This window comes from Pseudopipra pipra, chromosome 14 (genome assembly GCF_036250125.1).
Source record: "Pseudopipra pipra isolate bDixPip1 chromosome 14, bDixPip1.hap1, whole genome shotgun sequence".
Taxonomy (NCBI): Eukaryota; Metazoa; Chordata; class Aves; order Passeriformes; family Pipridae; genus Pseudopipra; species Pseudopipra pipra.
In genome coordinates, this window is record NC_087562.1 from 9,492,287 (window position 1) to 9,509,059 (window position 16,773).

At 42.8% G+C, this 16,773-nt stretch overlaps 1 protein-coding gene, 1 long non-coding RNA gene and 1 other non-coding gene across 4 annotated transcripts in view; 2 read left to right on the forward strand and 1 right to left on the reverse strand.

Moving 5' to 3' along the window:
• AP1G1 (adaptor related protein complex 1 subunit gamma 1) overlaps positions 1–16,484 on the forward strand; it is a 31,298-nt gene extending 14,814 nt beyond the window's left edge. The window contains exons 11-22 of one of the 2 annotated variants that reach the window (XM_064670473.1): positions 2,263–2,403; positions 2,713–2,767; positions 3,779–3,901; positions 4,230–4,319; positions 4,824–4,951; positions 5,549–5,653; positions 7,758–7,899; positions 8,471–8,597; positions 9,045–9,140; positions 9,378–9,630; positions 10,330–10,428; positions 12,573–16,484. In XM_064670473.1, coding sequence (XP_064526543.1) covers positions 2,263–2,403; positions 2,713–2,767; positions 3,779–3,901; positions 4,230–4,319; positions 4,824–4,951; positions 5,549–5,653; positions 7,758–7,899; positions 8,471–8,597; positions 9,045–9,140; positions 9,378–9,630; positions 10,330–10,417 — 1,348 coding nt within the window. In that variant the 3' untranslated portion in view covers positions 10,418–10,428; positions 12,573–16,484. The remainder of the gene's footprint in view (positions 1–2,262; positions 2,404–2,712; positions 2,768–3,778; positions 3,902–4,229; positions 4,320–4,823; positions 4,952–5,548; positions 5,654–7,757; positions 7,900–8,470; positions 8,598–9,044; positions 9,141–9,377; positions 9,631–10,329; positions 10,429–12,572) is intronic. The other variant, XM_064670472.1, reaches the window with a different exon arrangement.
• LOC135421789 (uncharacterized) overlaps positions 1–16,773 on the reverse strand; it is a 29,927-nt gene that overhangs the window by 12,314 nt on the left and 840 nt on the right. The gene's annotated exons all lie outside the window — the stretch shown is intronic.
• Positions 635–721, forward strand: LOC135422291 (small nucleolar RNA SNORD71). The gene has a single exon (XR_010434412.1). It is a non-coding gene; the product is annotated as a small nucleolar RNA SNORD71 (small nucleolar RNA).

Genomic DNA, 16,773 nt, shown 5'->3' on the forward strand with positions numbered 1-16,773 from the left:
GAGTCTTTCAGCCTGTCAATTCCTAGTTCTTTCTTTCAGAACTTTCTTCCTTATCATTATTCTTTCTGTAACTGGGTTACGAAGAGGGGTCTGAGCTCAGTACAGCATACAACATGCAGTGATGGCACCCCTGTTGCATTTGTGGAATCTCTGCTACAGGCCAAAATTTCATTAAGCTTTCATCACATCATATACCTTCAAAATATACCTTAAAAATTGCTCAACCTCTTTTTTCCATCTACTCAGACTGATCAGATACCCTATAGATACTTGTTCTTACAGGCATTCTTCAAATTTATGCCCATCTTTGAATAAGATCTAGATTTTTTTAAAAATCTACTCAGTCTAATAGGTAAAGAATAGGGAAGAAAGTGGATTTGTCTTGCTTCTGAAACTTAGTTTAAACTGTTATGTAATGGGTATCATGTAATCTATTTTTACAGTTGCAATCTATGCCAAAACACAAATTTGTATCTTAAATGCTGAGCAAGTCTGGCTGCTGTTGCTGTTTGGTACCAGACTCAGTAGAGGGCTAGGCTGTAGAACAGCAAAGCCCCATTAAAGTTTTGATTAGAAGGCAACAAAACCATTTTATTGATTCCTGCTAGGAAAATACTACTGAGCTTCATGTCTGAGTGCTGTTGGAGGATGAAGCCTTTGAGTGATCCATCAGCAGAGCACGATGTTGCCATGCTGACACTTGTGCTGCTGACAATGCACTTCTTCATTGAAGCAATATATTGACTGCATGTGTGTCAAACTCCCCAGGTAGCAAGTTCCAAGGGCTGGGACTTGAGGGAAAGGCGTGATACCTGATTTTGGTTATCTGAAGCATGGTGTCTTCTCATCATGTAACTGTTGCAGTGTGTCTTTGGTCCATGTAGTATAATTCAGAATGGCTTTGCTATTTAATTCAAGTCTTTTTGTCTGCTTAATATGATCAAACTACATGATTAAGAGCTTCATGACAAATGAAACATGTAATATGACTGAAGGTAAGAAATACATGCTGAGGTAAATGCCTGGTTCTAAGATTACAGTGTACTCCTGCGCACTTGCAGTGTTGCTATATCTGCTATAACGTGACTGAAAATTTAAACATAAATATGTAACCCAGTATGGTCAGGTGCAAGGAGTTGGGAACCAGTTGGAGGGATGGAAGTAATTCTAATAATGGTCTAGGTCATCAACTAGACACATGTTTAAATGTTAAAAGGTAACAATTTAGTTAAATATTTCCACCCTAAGTCTGAACGCCTCTGTGTTTTCAGTCTCTGAGTATTAGTTGGGTAAAAGGCAAAGTAACACATTTACAATTCACCATTCTGTAGAAATCCTTATTACAGTAATAACTAGGAAGATGTTGAGAAGCAGTGCTGTCTAGATGTTCTCAGATTCTTGAGAACAAATAACTTGTGTCCAATACCATTTTAAAGATCAGTCAGGGTTGTTTAGTGAGCCTGCTTTAATGCATTTTAATTTAACTATTGCAAAGTTGTGCAGAAATTAATCTACTTTTGAAGGTAGTAGTCTTAATTCAAAAAATGTCAGAAGAATGAGAGACCTGTGCTAGAATCAACTACAGAAGCTTCAAGTAGAAAGGCCAAGGAATAGCCTCTGAGCTCTGGATGTGCACCAGAAGGAACAGCAGGGAACTGGTACTCTTGACTAGTTGTGGTGTCAGCCTGTCTGTAGGGAGGAGGAATAAATGGAGCACCAGCGTAGCTTTGGGTTCTAGAAATCTTACATAGTCTATCCAACAGTGTACAGTGAAGCTTATCAATGAATACTTTAAATCTCTACTGTATATGAATCTCTAATATATGGATTGGAAACAGGTCTCTTCTGGATCCCTGAATCTGGAGAAAGCATGTTATAACGTGGATTAGTTGTTGCACTTGTGTGTCAGAAGTGACCAGCAAGTGATTACAAACACTTGGACAGTCAGAGTTTAATGCTGATGGACTCTGGTTGCTGAAAGATATTGCCAGCCTTAAGGACACATGGATAGATGTTTCTAGAACACTCTGCACCCTTGCTTCCCCCTTAGTTTTTTGGAGGGTGGGTGTTTATTGTCTGCCTATGAACAGGAAAATACTGGCACATTTAATGTGAAAGGCTATTCCCACAGAATTATATAAATATTGCTCTCTTCTTAATTAAAAGGCAACTTTGTTTTTGTAGCTGGACTTGTGGTTTGTGGGGTTTTTTCTTCCTTCACTAGGTGAAGATACTTGATTGGTTTTCTGTCTCTTGCCCTAGGCGTGCAATGGAACTGAGTTTTGCTCTTGTTAATGGGAACAATGTCCGTGGAATGATGAAGGAGTTGCTGTATTTTCTAGATTCCTGTGAGCCAGAGTTCAAAGCAGACTGTGCATCTGGAATATTTCTTGCAGCTGAAAAGTATGGAGTCATTTTACTTGCTATTAATTTTTGGTACATCCTCAGAATTGTGAGCATCTTGTATATTGTTCCTTCCCTTCCCCACTCCCCAAGAGAGAATGTGTTGATCATTTCTTCTCCGTTTGATCTGTGGGTGGTTTATCAGTTGTAGCCCACTCTGAGGAACAGGATACACTAGTGTTGGTGTCCCCCCTCAGGAAGCAGTGGGCCAAGAAATAACTGAGGGGAGATGTTATGATGATGATGAGTTTCTTGCTGGTGTTGAAGGCTGGCAATTATTGCTCCAACTTGTTTTCTTAATTTTGTCAGATATGCTCCTTCCAAGCGCTGGCACATAGACACGATTATGAGAGTCTTAACAACGGTAAGTGAAATTGCCTCTCTACATAAAATTTTCTTAATTCTTTAGGAAGTTACTCTTCATCAAGTTGGAGATGGCTATAAAGGCTGGCGGATAATAAACACAGAGGAAGTGCACTTATGATAGTGACCCAAGGCAGCCAGTCAGAAATATGTAAACTCAGTAAATATGACTGAGTGGTTTTTTAGAGGAAATGTATGATTTCAGAAACACACAAGAATAAGAGTGTGTAGCAGAGGATTTCTACTGCAGTAGTCACATTAGCTTCTAAGTTAGGACAGCTCTTGTCCTGTCTGATTCCAGTATACAGTGCTTTCAGAGGAGAGTGAACGCAGCCTTAAGTGACTTGCAAAGAGAAAGGGGGTGAAGCAGTTTCTTGGAATTATTCTGAGTTTATCAAAGCTTATTAATGAAACTTCAGTTCCTCCTCTTTGTGTTTAATTATTACTCTTTACCTCATAGCTGAGGTGGAACTGGAGTATTGTTTTGGCAAACGAGGGAAGAGATCTTGATAACTTGGGTAAGACAGTGTGTTCCCTCAGGCAAAGGAGTGGGAAGAGATTTATCAGTATTTGTGTTCAAATTTGAGAAACTCATCAAGAAGGGAGTCTGGCTTGTGTGCTGTTTTGCCACCCTGAAACAGAGAAAAGTAGATTTCTCTGAACTGAGAATCGATTTCCATTAGAAGGTCGGCTGTGAGAATTGCTCTCAGATGACCTCGTTCAATAAAGTAACTTCCTTTTCTTGACTGCTAGAGAAACCTTGTATTATAACCTCTTGCAATTTCAGGGTATCTATAGTATGGATTTCTCTGGGTACAGTTTTGTTCATTGGTAAATATGCTGTCCTGTACTTCTACCTCTCTGAACCTGCTCAAAATCAACCATAAAGTGCTCACAGATCAGAAGGCTGATTTTTATTTCCATGCACTTCAGGTGGTTTTGTGAAAGGTAGCAGCAGCTGCTGGGTGTTACTGAGAAGGTGGATAGTAAAACCTAACAATTGTTCTTGCAGGCAGGAAGTTATGTTCGTGACGATGCTGTTCCCAATCTGATCCAGCTAATAACCAATAGTGTGGAGATGCATGCCTACACTGTGCAGAGACTCTACAAAGCCATCCTTGGAGATTACTCTCAGGTAAAACCAAACATGGCCAGCTTCGTTTTCCTTGTTGTACTGCAATAAATATGCATTTTTACTAAGCATCTCAAGGTAAGCCAACACCACTCTGTCTGGCTCCAAGGGACAGATTGCAGAGAAGGCATGTTTTCTATAAGTTCACATTTTTAGTTTCTTCAATTCTCTTACAGAATTCTTGATCAAATCAAACATTTCCTTTTTTCTGCTGTGGAGAACTTCCTTCACTGGGAGGAAGACTAAGCTTGCTCTTGGAAATGAAGGTGGTTTAATTTATCATACAGGCATCCATTTATCTCTGAGGCTTCTCTGGTTTTTCTTCCAACAGCAACCCCTGGTGCAAGTGGCCTCCTGGTGCATAGGAGAGTATGGAGATCTTCTGGTGTCCGGTCAGTGTGAAGAGGAGGAACCAATACAGGTATAGCTTGGGAAAGAACAGCAATGGTATCCCTGGCTGAGGCTGGAGCTGCTTGATGCTGGCTATGTGAGGGGAATGCTTGCAACAATTCCTTAGCATTAATGTCTGTGATGGTGATGGACTCTGGGCAGGAATCTCCTTCCCCTGCTGCAGGCATGGACTGTGTAAACACTGGCTGTGTGGAGTGATGCTGCAGTTGGCAGAATGGTGTGGTTTCAGTGCTAACCTGCCTTGCAAGGAGTCTGCCAGTGTCTTAGCTGTCTATTTTGGTGATAAACCTGCCCTTATATGTGTGGAACAGGAACTGTATTTTAAAATTTGTACCATGAGATCTCCACCTGGATGCATCTGTCTCACATGCTTTGAACATAACGCTACGGGCTCAGAGTTGCAGAGGAGGTGTGACATGGCCATTAAGCAAGAGACAGGTTTTTACAGTATGCTCTGGCAGGCTTGCTGCAAAGCTCCTCTCTGTCTCAGCCTAACCTCTCTGTACCTTTTCAGGTAACAGAGGATGAAGTTCTTGATATTTTAGAAAGCGTCCTGATATCTAATATGTCTGCATCTGTGACACGAGGCTATGCTCTCACTGCCATCATGAAGCTTTCCACAAGGTTCACCTGCACTGTCAAGTGAGTTCTCATTGGTGGTGTACTGCACAGGGCTTTGTTGCAAATATGCTGGCATCAGTTGTCTTCAGTAGGAGTATTCCTTGAATATGTTCTGCTTCCATGGGTTACAAGAGTCATCCTGTTACTTGTTGGCTTTTAGAGTCCTCCTTTGCTCACTGAATGGAAGATGTCTGCTGTTTGTACTGTTTTCTCTATGGATGTCCTCTACTATATGGGACTTAATCCATGTTGCCATTTCTTGAAAATTTATGGGAAAGAGAAGTCCTTACTTTCAGTGGGCTGTTCTTTCCAGTTCCTTTTTCGGATGATGGGGAGAAAAATAGCCTTGTTTCCTCTTGGAGGCTCCTTGGTGTGGGTAGTTGAGCTTTGTTATGCTGTACCTTAAGGTGGTGTGTTAATCACCTGCTGATGATGTTGTGAGAGGACAGTTCAGATACGGATATTGCATGGATACTGCAGGGACTGCTGTGTTACATGAGTTACAGGGGACTTGTGTTGAGCAGAGGCCAAGTAGCATCTTCAGGATGACACATGCTAATCCCTCGGTTATTGCTGATAATTCCGTGGTGTGTTTGTTTGTTCCCCCTGCCCCAACAGTCGCATTAAGAAGGTAGTTTCCATCTACGGCAGCAGCATCGATGTGGAGCTGCAGCAGAGAGCCGTGGAGTATAATGCACTTTTCAAGAAATATGATCACATGAGGTAAGTACTGATGAGTTTTGGTGTTTGAAAAGGGTCATTATAATGTGTGCTGATCTCCTGTTGATGACACTCCGGGCTTTGAGAGCTTTGTCTGGTGATTTTGGTAGGTTTACAGGGGAACTAGAATCCCTTCCCCATCTATAGGGTTAGTGAGTGTTTTAAGGACTTAATGTACCCTGCGATATTGTTCTGTGATCAGAGACTTTCTCTGCCAAAACATTTGTCCTGCTTTGAGCCTGAGCTTGACCGATTTTTACTTCTCGGTGTTGAATCTTAAATTTCCTAGGTGAGTTAATACCTGCAGGTAGCTTCTACTGTACTAGCGTTACTGGAGTCATTAGGTTCAAACTGATCTTAAAATGCCTTTGGAATAAAGATGAAGAGATGCACTGACCTGTCCTCCTAAGCTGTTTTCTGAACTAGTAGCAGTTCTTCCGACTATCAATACTTTTCAGTTTTTTAGAACATCTTTTTCATTTACTGTATCTTCTTGTAGTATCTGTTTAAAATCTCAAATTCTGCATGGAAAGGCATGCTGTTTCACTGCACCACTCAGCATCCCTGTTTTACATTTAGTGAGCATGGTAACCTTCTTACACCGTATCATTCAGAGGTCTCCATTCATAATTGTCTTGCACGAGTGATTGTTTTTCTATGAAGCAGTTAAAGCCTTGGTTTGTTACAGTAACTAAAACTGTTAATTCTTAGCAGAAGTCATTAATCTGCTATGTGCAGTAGTTAATTGTTGATACCTAGGAGCACCACAGATTGTTCTATTCAATGAGGATCATAAGATTGGAGGAGATTTGCTGAGGATTAACTTCATCCACCCTTGAAAACTTTCCTTAAGATACCATGGGATGAAATTTTAGAATTTAGAGGAAAGATAAAATGGGTGCCACTGGACTAAATATTGCTTGTGTTTGTAGGGACTTCTAAACCTTGTTTGAAAGGCTCTTCACAATCACATTTTTCCATAGATACCATCCTATTCACTATGTGTAGGACACAACATCCTTGTGACTTCCTTTTTTCTCTCCCCCTGTGGTATCTATGCAGCAACTCAAATTGTTCTTAGATAAGTCACGTTAAGGAGCAAGAGCATGTGAACTGCCTGGGGCTTCCATGGAGCCTTATGAATGAGTTGAGAAAAATCCAGCATGAGGGCCTTTTGATCTGAGCTGACCATTGCAGCTGACAGTGTCTGGCCATCAGCTTGGCAGTGTTTGCTGTTCCCAGTTTTGGGAGGCATTGCACTTCAGGAATATATATGTGAACTTTGTTAACTTTTACAAGACAGCATTTGTACTTTTTCCGCCAGTGTATTCTGCTGCTCATGACAGTGTAAAGGTCAATGTTTAGTAGTTTCTGCCCATTAAGACTGTTCATGGTCAAAAACGTAGCCCATTGTTGGGTTTATTGGCACCGTAGCACCTTTTCAGCCCCAAGATGTGTAGACAATGTGGCTTGCCCCTGTTACATGCAGCGCTTTATGGCTCAATCTACAAGGGGTTTCTTATATTTACAGACTAGTTCTCCCTGTGTCAGGATTCAGGATCCCATGCCTCTTCTTCAGTCTCTGTGTCATTTCAGGAGGGTACTCTGAGGCTGGGTGTCCATGTCTTTGGAAACTTAATTTGGCTACATGAGAGCGTGGTGACTGCTTTTCCAGCTTTGCCACCTGTTTTAAGTGGTTAACCCTTCTGCAAAGAACTCAGATGAGCTAACTCTGACTCACCAGCATGTGGGACAGAGCAGTCAAGTGGCCCAGGTCTGCAGCTAATCCACCATTGCTCAGTTATGTAATTTTTATCTTGGATTTGTTATCCTAGCCCCATAGTGGAAACTGTATCAGGTGCTGGGGGAAAACCTGAGACAGGAGGGCTCCTTTGGTTTTTAGCTGTCAGCTAATGTATTTACAGTGGCACAGAATGCCAGGGATTGCTTCTGACCACCTCAAGCTGTCATGCAGTCTTACTGTTCCCCTGCATTGGAGCTCAAAAGAAAAGGCAGGTTGCCTTGTGTAAATCATCTCTTGAATGTTTAAGTATTTGGATTGGGATCCAGGAAGATGGCACAGTGTAACTATGTCAGCTTCTTTCAGGCCAGCACTGCTTGAGAGAATGCCAGTAATGGAGAAAGTCACCACAAATGGCCCTACTGAGATTGTACAGACCAACGGAGAGACAGAGCCAGTGGTACTGGAAACCAAACCTCCACCCTCTGGATTGCAGCCTGCCAGCCAGGTAACTGAAAGTGACTTGGGATGAGCTTCCACTACATGTCAGATCATGCTCTAGCCACTGCCAACAGTAAACTGAAACCATCTCCCTCCCCCTCTCTGCCTCTTTGCTAGTTCTGACTGGTGGTGATAGATCATGGCTCTGCTCTGATGGCTCTAGTGTCCAGAACAGGTGTGTCAAACAGGTCATCGTGGGCCTCCCAGGAGAGGGTTGGATTAGCTCTGTTGGTTATGGTGCTAATAATGCCAAGGCCGTGGCTCTGATCCCAGTATGGGCCATTCATTCCAGAGTTGGACTCGATGATCCTTGTGGGTCCCTTCCAACTCAGGATGTTCTGTGATTCCCCAGCCTGTCTCCATGTGCACGAGCTCTTTCCTTCTCTAGCTCTGCGGTCCCATGAGCATGGAAACAAGATCTCTTGTGGGGTGTGGGATCACAGTGAAACTAAGAACCCCTGTGACTGGCCAGCAGCTCTGTTGGTCTTCAGTTTGAGAACAAGTAGAATCCACTGCACTAAAAGAGAAAGTAGCAGAAAGTTGAATATATGTAACTATTACATCCTCTCTCTCATTAGGCAAATGATTTATTGGACTTATTGGGTGGAAGTGATATAACACCTGTAATCCCCACTGCACCTACAAGCAAGCCAGCCTCTGCTGGTGGGGAGCTCCTTGACCTCCTGGGAGACCTCAACCTAACAGGTGAGCAGGCTGCGTTTCTTAGAAGTCCACATTCTCAATGCTGGGGTGCAATGAGAGGGAACTAGTTCTTCATTGTCTTTTAAGTCCTAGTTTTCACACTTATTCTTACCAAGATCCATATTAGCATACAGGTGGGAGTTGGGGAGTGAAGTCCCAGGTTGACTCTGCCTGATTAGCTGGTGAGACTTGAGCATTTCTGCACTTCAGTCTGGGAATGCTGTGAGCCTTTCCCAGAGAGGACTGAGAGATGTGAAGAATTAATTCCATTTGAATGCCTGCTGGCTCAAGAGGAGCTGGTTCTTGAAAGCAAAGAAGGGGGAGGATGACAACACAGATTTTTTTGTAGAGCTTCAAGAAGTACAATATGCAGTGGTCAGTCTTTGGTGAAGAAGTAATTATTCTTCATTTCATGACAGACAAGTAATAATCATTCAATGTTTTTTGTAGGTTCTCCAGTATCTGCCCCTGCACCCCAGATAGCACAGCCTCCATTCCTGCTCGATGGACTCACATCACAGCCTCTCTTCAATGATATTGCTGCAGGTTAGGGACATATAAATCCTTTGCCCTGAAGTTTCTCAGCACTCAACTAGAAGAGGAAACAAGGGATAGTAAAAAAAAGGGGGGGGAGGGGATTTGAAAATGTGGCATAGACACTGGAGTAGAAGGGGCTGTGTTTAATCTTCGGAAGAGTTCATGTCTGGGGTAAATTAAATGCATGCTATGATGTTGAAATGATCTCTGGATTCTGTAGGTCCTCTGCTTTTTTGTTTTGTACAGGAATCCCCTCCATTACTGCATACAACAAGAACGGGCTGAAGATTGACTTCACCTTTGAGAGGTCGAACACGAACCCCAGTGTCACTGTAATCACAATACAGGCCTCCAACAGCACAGAGCTGGATATGACAGATTTTGTTTTCCAAGCTGCAGTACCAAAGGTAGAGCCACTTAGGGCAACTACAGTGAGAGGTAGAGGGCCAGCTGCAAACACTCCCTGGGCGGTGCTTTCATGTAGACAGAAATTTGCAAGGTAAACAAGGCTGAGAGCTGTTAAAAGGATTTCTTAGTGCTCAGTTTGGTCATCTCTTTCTAGTCTGAAAGTAAATGTTGTAAATGCAATAGAACACAGGTTCCTATCAGATTGGACTACTTTTGCTTGGACAAAATAGTGTTTTAAAATCATCACTTTCTAGGAAAGTTGCTAAACTGCACGCAAAAAAATGTTGAGTCAAAAAACATATTTTGGAGATGCTAATCATTCCTTTTAATCTTATTTTCTAAGAAATATATCATGTTCTTCGCAGCTATGAATACATGAAAGAGAAACTCTTCGAAGTTATTAGCTGCTTATAAAATTTGAATGAGTCACCATATGGTGATTAGTGGCAGTCCTCATTTAAAGGAGTGAATTCTTCCCTTGCATTCAGCTGCAGCACAAAATATGGGAGTCGGATATTGCCTAGTTTATAGTAGAGCAGACTGCTGAAGCAGGATGTGACTGGAATGCTCTCCAAATTTGGGAAAATGCATTCACTTCTGAGAGTTTCACTTCTGGGAATTAGTATTCCCCTGCCTTGGATTCAGGTTGGTTTCATACCTGCCATAGGAAGGTATTAGGACAGAATGGGCCTCCTGAAGTTCTAATTTTCCTTGCTTTCTCCCAGTGCAAAAAAGTCATTTTATGTTCTTACTTGATTAAGCACCAAATTTTCTCTTTGCCTTTCTTCAGACATTCCAGCTGCAGCTCCTGTCTCCCAGCAGCAGTGTCATCCCTGCATTTAACTCGGGGACCATCACACAGGTCATTAAAGTCCTGAATCCACAGAAGGTGAGTGATTCCAAGAAGAATTATTAAAGATACTGTCTTGGAATTGTTCATTTAGTGGCAGTCAGTTAGGGATTCATCTGTGATGAGAGGTAGGGAGTGATGGTAGTGAATGATGTGTTTTTCATGATGGTCATTTTGGTTAGGGTTAGGAAAAGGTTATGAAAAATAGAGTTTTGGGGAAAAAAAAGGAGGTTCTGGCCTTCTATTTGGTTATACTGCTAAAACAGATTCACAGCTTTGCTATCTTGAATTCATTCAAGTCTTACATTGGAGTGGTTGTGAAGTTTTCAGGTGACCTTTCCAGAGGAGCTCAGCCTAGTATTTATATGGGTGGTAAAAGTGGTGTCTGGAAAGCAAGCATCTTGCCATGTGAAGATATTCAACATTTGTTCTTGCTATCTGCAGCAACATTACTTGAAATGTTTGCTACACAAAAAGTAGCTTGATACATTTTCTTAACAAAATTGTCTGTTTTCTCAAGTGGTGTCATTTGTTTTTAATGTGATGAGCGTAGTTTTAAACAGTTGATTGAAAGAATCTTTAGGTGTGATGTAATCATAATTCCATTTGTTTTATAGCCTTCAGAGACAGGCTTCAAGACTGGAATATAACAGATTTGAGGGGAGGGAGGGATGTCCTCCTTAAGAGGCTTTGCAAGTGCTCAGATGTCATCAGAAAGAAAAATAAAATTGAGAGCACGTGTTTCTTCTTTTGAGGGACAACCTTGAGATCTTAAACGACTCTAAGAACTTAAAACATCTGACGTTTTTCATAGAAGTATATCATGTTCTTTGCAAGTTAATACTTACGTACTGCTCTAGATGTAAAGTATTGCTGCTAGACTGAAGTGCAAGTGAGAACACAATCACAAATTTCAGCCCAAGATTTCAGTGAATGGCTGTCTTCTAGTGCATAGCTTTTGTGGATTCCATGCATCTCCCCTTATTTCCATGTAGTCTGCTCACCTCTGCCTATATTCAACCACAAGACTAATTATTCTCTGTCTTGTATACATCTGGTAGGAGTTTCTCTGTGGTGCCACAGAGCACCTTTCAAAGATCACCGTGAAAGTTATTTTCTGAACTTTGGAGGATTTAGGAGTTTTCCTGTGATGTGCCAGAAGTCACAATATAGCCCCCTCAGGTGGTACCCCCAAGGTGGAATACAGCTGGGTAGTGGCATGTTTCCTTGTTGGAACACCACAGCTCCCAGGAACACTTCAGAGTACAGAAGTGCAAAATAGTGTCCATTGAAACTGAATTGAAACTGATGGCAAGTTTTCCAAAACAACACCAAATAAACAAAAAAATGACACTGATGATGTTGATCTATTAGTGATAAAACATAACTTCTTTATCCTGAATCTGGTTGGAGCAGTCCTTGTCCTCCTTTCCTCCCTCTGCTATCCCTTTTGCATATTTATGTGTAGGTATGGAGAAAAGAGACAGAAATGGTTGACTTTTTGCTTTTCTTCTTAGGGTTTTTTGAGAGTGAGGAGAATAGGGAACTTGACTGGAGCATGCTGTGTTTTAGGGCCACTTAGTATCTGGGTGACAGCCAAATGACAGCGTAAAGCAGCTTCTGAGCTATTCCATCATTTACTCCCAGCAGAAGGCTTGGAGGCTCTTGTTTCCAGTCTTTCATAGGCTATTTCCTTCACAGTGCTGCTGAGCTGTACAGTACTTGAAGTTTCCAGACTGCTGTGTTGAGTGGACAGCCAGTTTGGGAAATGCCATCTTTCCCTCCAAGCCCAAGTGCAGAGCAGTGGAGTACGGACCTGCCTCCTGCTTTCTTCTATTGTTAACTGGAATTTTAAGTTACTTTTGTATTTAAGGACCTCAGTGCTTGCAAGAGCAGGGCCAGTGCAGAGAGATGTAGGTAGAAGCTGTGCTATAGCTTTTCTAAGAGCTCGTACCTGATCTGACAACTAGTGACCAATCAATGTTCTACCAGATTGAGCATTTATCTGCAGTGGCATGGCTCACCCTGCACATCCTTCCAGCAAGCTCTTGCAGTCAGGAAAGGTCTGTGTTGAGTATTCATGGGCTAAGGGAGGGGAAATGAATGTTGTGGGATTCGCTGACCTTTAAGGAAGACCTGAATTTGTTTTGTGTGTGTGTTTGTTTCCCCCTTTTCTCTTGTAGCAACAACTACGTATGCGGATCAAGTTGACGTATAATCACAAGGGCTCAGCAATGCAGGATCTAGCAGAAGTCAACAACTTCCCCCCTCAGTCTTGGCAGTGAGGCTCTGGCACCATTCTTATTCTCATCCCACCCAATCAAAAGAACTCTGGGAAGAAGGTTGTGATCCTTGGCAATCCCCCAAACTGCACCATGGGCATGGGGAACAGATGAGACCTGCTGATGAGGAGGAATTTTCCTGAAGTGATTGCTGACTTTGAAGCATATCTGTTAAGACTAATCTCCTCTCCTCCGCTGATGAGGCTGGTGGCTTGTGGACGCTACTGTGCACTCCCTCACACATGCATTCACAGCCAGAAGCAACATTCCCTTCTCCCCTTCCCCCGCCTTCCCCTGGCCCCTCAAAAAGAAACACAGCCTGGTTGGAAGAGAAGTCTGGAATTTCTAGCAGGGAAACTTTCTTCTCTCTGAGCAGTTGCCCCTTCTTTCTGCTGTCTTTTTTCCCTGGGATGGGCAAGGCGTGTCATCATTCATTTCTAGCTGGATTTCTTCAGGCATTTTCATCTGGGACTCAGATGGGGACTTGGGGAATGTCAGGCTGCCTTGCCTCTTTCTTCTTGTATCCCATAGGTCTGAAGGGGCTGGAGGCTTCTTATGACCTTCTCAGTGCATTATTGTATACACCCACCTCTTAGTTATGTGATGGCATACAAAGAGCAAGTGAGGCCTTGGGAGTTCATCTGCAAACCTGGGACAGTGCAGGAAAAGAGGTGCTGGCAAGAGCTGGTAAAATTGCGTTTGGTGCTGTACTTGGAAATGAAGACCTTACACTTGAATTTTCTTTCTTTCTATCAGTAGCTACAGCCATGCAGATCCACAGAGTCTTCTGTAGCTTCCCCAGAAAGTGTAGCGAGATATGAGAAACGTAGGGATCCAAGGAGCAGCTGATTTCCTACCACAGACGGTTTCAAAGTCTTTCACCCTGTTAGTTGTGGTTTATGGGTAGAAAAGACACATTCAGTTTTGTAGATCAGTCTTTGGGCAAGGGCTCTGCTCCTGCTGGGAGAGTCATCAGAGACTATGCTGCAAAGTTGCTCTTCCTGGTTATTCCAGACCTTCTCCCCAATTTAATTTCCAGAGCCTGTTGTAGACCCCCTGGGTTCCATTTGAGTTACTTCTGACTGGGATATTTGTGTTGTATCTGTAATATTGGCACTGAAATAAAGACCATGCGGTTTAAAGAGACCTTTCCCATTTTGTTACTTAATTGATCCTTGTAGTTTACTCCTTGCTCCCCTTTCAGGAGAGTAATGTGCCAGTTCAGGTTCAGACTGAAAGTAATTTTACTGTGTTTTGAACGGAAGCCAGTTGTTTGAGTATTTGGATCCAAAGAGGTGAGGTACAGTACCCCTGTGAGCTCATGGAAAGCTGTGTTCAGGATGTTCCTGTGGAACTGCTGGTGGTGCAGTTCAGGGCGGTCTTTCAGAGGCCATGCGTAGGACATAAAGCACAGTGTGACAAACTGTTCAGATATTCAGTGCTCTTCAGGGAGGAAGAGGGGAGGATACATCTTAGATCTTCATCTATGAGTGTGCTGGTAAGCTGAAGGTAGGGTGTGTCTGCTGCAGTTCTGTTTTAGGGCTTTCCGGACAGTGATCGTTGAGTGCTCTCATGGCAAACTTAGACACAGCTTTTTGTGTCCGCAGAAGTGCTAATACTGGGCTCCAGACCTTGCCAAAAGTGTTGCAAGAGTGGTACACAGTGTATTTTGGAAAAATTGAAGACCTATTCTGCCATTGAATTGGGAACAGGAGGACACTAAAGGTTGTTCAGTCTGCTTTGGTTTTAACTGCATTAAGTAATATAAGGTAGGACTGACTGTCACTGACATAAGTGCCAGTCATGTGTTAGTGGAGTAAGTTTGTCTTCTCTCAGAGGCCTTTTTTACTACCTTACTGATTAAACAGGTTTGGGCCTTTGGATTAGCAAAGAGCTTTATTCTATTAGAACTGGCATCAGCATGGGGTTATAAAATCTAGAAGAATAATGTATGATTTCCTTAAAAGTAACTTTGGGTTGTGGTAGGGTCATGCCTTGGCTATCAGTGGTGGGATAGATCCTGTGCTTCTATCTAGAAGCATTATGAAACAGGCAGTCTAGCAGGAAATGGCTGAATTAAGGTACATTTCTGGTGCTGAGCATTTAACTTTGTTGCTTTCACTGCAGTTCTGGCTATTCATCACCCCACTAGCTCAAACTCAGTGTTGAAAACTGACCATGTTAAGTTTGTACTTCAGTGAGCTTTGAGGGCGTCCCAGAGAGAACACTAATGGAAAGTCTTTGCCTTGGTTCCTGAGCTCCTTATAAGCTCTCCTGTTCTCTTCACAGAATTGTACATGGTCACTTGTACTGAAAGCCACACACCTTGCTCTCCCTTTGGTTTTGCTGGGAAAGAGCACTGGTGCGGGAGATTAGATGGGAAGGAAGAAGGAAATGGTCTGTCACCTGGCGAGTTTGTTGCAGCAGAGTTGGGAACAGTGTATCTTGTCCCTCTTGTCATGCTTGTGTTCTGTCCCTAGAGCAGCTGGGTTTTGCTGTTGGTCTCTGGTAAGCTTGTAGGATGAATTCCTTCTGTGTTCTTGGCTCCTTCAACCACCCCTTGCACCGTGTCTGTGCTTGGGGAAATGGGCACTTTGTCACATGGGGGCTGGAGGAGGTGGCATGTGTACCCGAGATGTGTTTTGCAGGAAGCCATCCCTTGGCTATGAAGAACTCTTTTGTAGCAGCCAAACATTCCGCTTGTCCTTGGAGCTCTCTCCCCTCCTCACTAAGGGATGGGCGCTGACATTCTGCCAGAAGGAAGGCCAGGCTTCCCACCTTCCCGTACCCGCAGTCCCAGATAACGCTGCTTGCTCCTTGACCCCTGTGTGCTCCTCAAGCTCTGTGCTGCTGCTGAGGTTTCCCTCTGGAGAGTACTCACACGTCTGAGGCACTCCCAGACTGAGTCCTCTTCCCACCAGCTGAATGCAACAATTCTTACAGGCCTGGTCAACGTTTTACTTGCTTCACTGTAAGGGGAATATAAAGGCAGCAAGATACAGACTTCATGGCTAATCTTACTAACCTACATGGAAGACTGGAGCTGGGAGATATTGAATGTCTGTTTTTTTCAAGTGAATGTATTTTGAGTCAAAAAATGACAGAAACAATAGTGGCCATATTGGGCCTGAAGGGGGAGGAGACATGGGAAGGTCCTAAAGTCGACTTTATCCAGGTTTTGATGGGACAAAATATGGCCTTGAACAACTTATTGAAGCAATAGCAGTGAGGGGACTGCCACCTTTACAGTACCTTGGATCTATAACTTGGAAGATGCTGAAACAGCTGGGAAAGGTGCCAGTGCCTTCCCTGAGGCTGGTCCCAGCTGTGAGCTGCGGCAGCAATGATGCTGGTGCACTTTTATGTGTTCATTTTCTACTTGGAGGCTGTGAGGGAAGGAGCTGCTGGACTACTTCCCTCTGAACTTTCACTCTATTCCTGTATATTTCTTTTTCTTTCCTGATGTTGTAATTTAAATTTTGCATAGAGCCCCAATTCCACCTCTTTGACAGTATAGAGAAAAAAATTAGCAAACAAAAAACCCCATGAAAATACAACCCCCCAACAAACCCAACCAAATTTGAAGTAAGAACATGCCATTTGAGCAGGGAGCCTGGTGGCACTTGAAATTCTGGAGACCTATTTTTGAGATGTGAAAAATTTAAGTAAATGCTGAGTCGTAGGTGAATGAGGAGCTTAACGGATGTAAACATTTACATGGGATGCATTAGACTTCTGCTGTGTGTATTGTCTTTTGGTTGAAACAAATTATGAAGTGACTAATAAAATGAGTCAATATTCAATGATTTAAAACTGTGCCTTGTTGCTTTCTGCAAGTACAGCTGGATAGGATATTTTGATTCTTAATGTTTGGCCATGGCAAGTTCAGATGATGCAAAAAAAAAAAAAAGGGAGATTTTGAAAACCTTTATGGGAAATTTTGGAGAGCAAAATGAGAGGACAATTGCAAAACGCTTGGGCAGTTCAGAATAGCACCTGGAGAGAGAGTGTGTTAGTTAGTTACTAGCAGCAATGCTTGTCCAGGTGCTAGAAATGTGTGTGGGATCTGAACACGAAGAATATTTTTCACCGGTATTTGCAG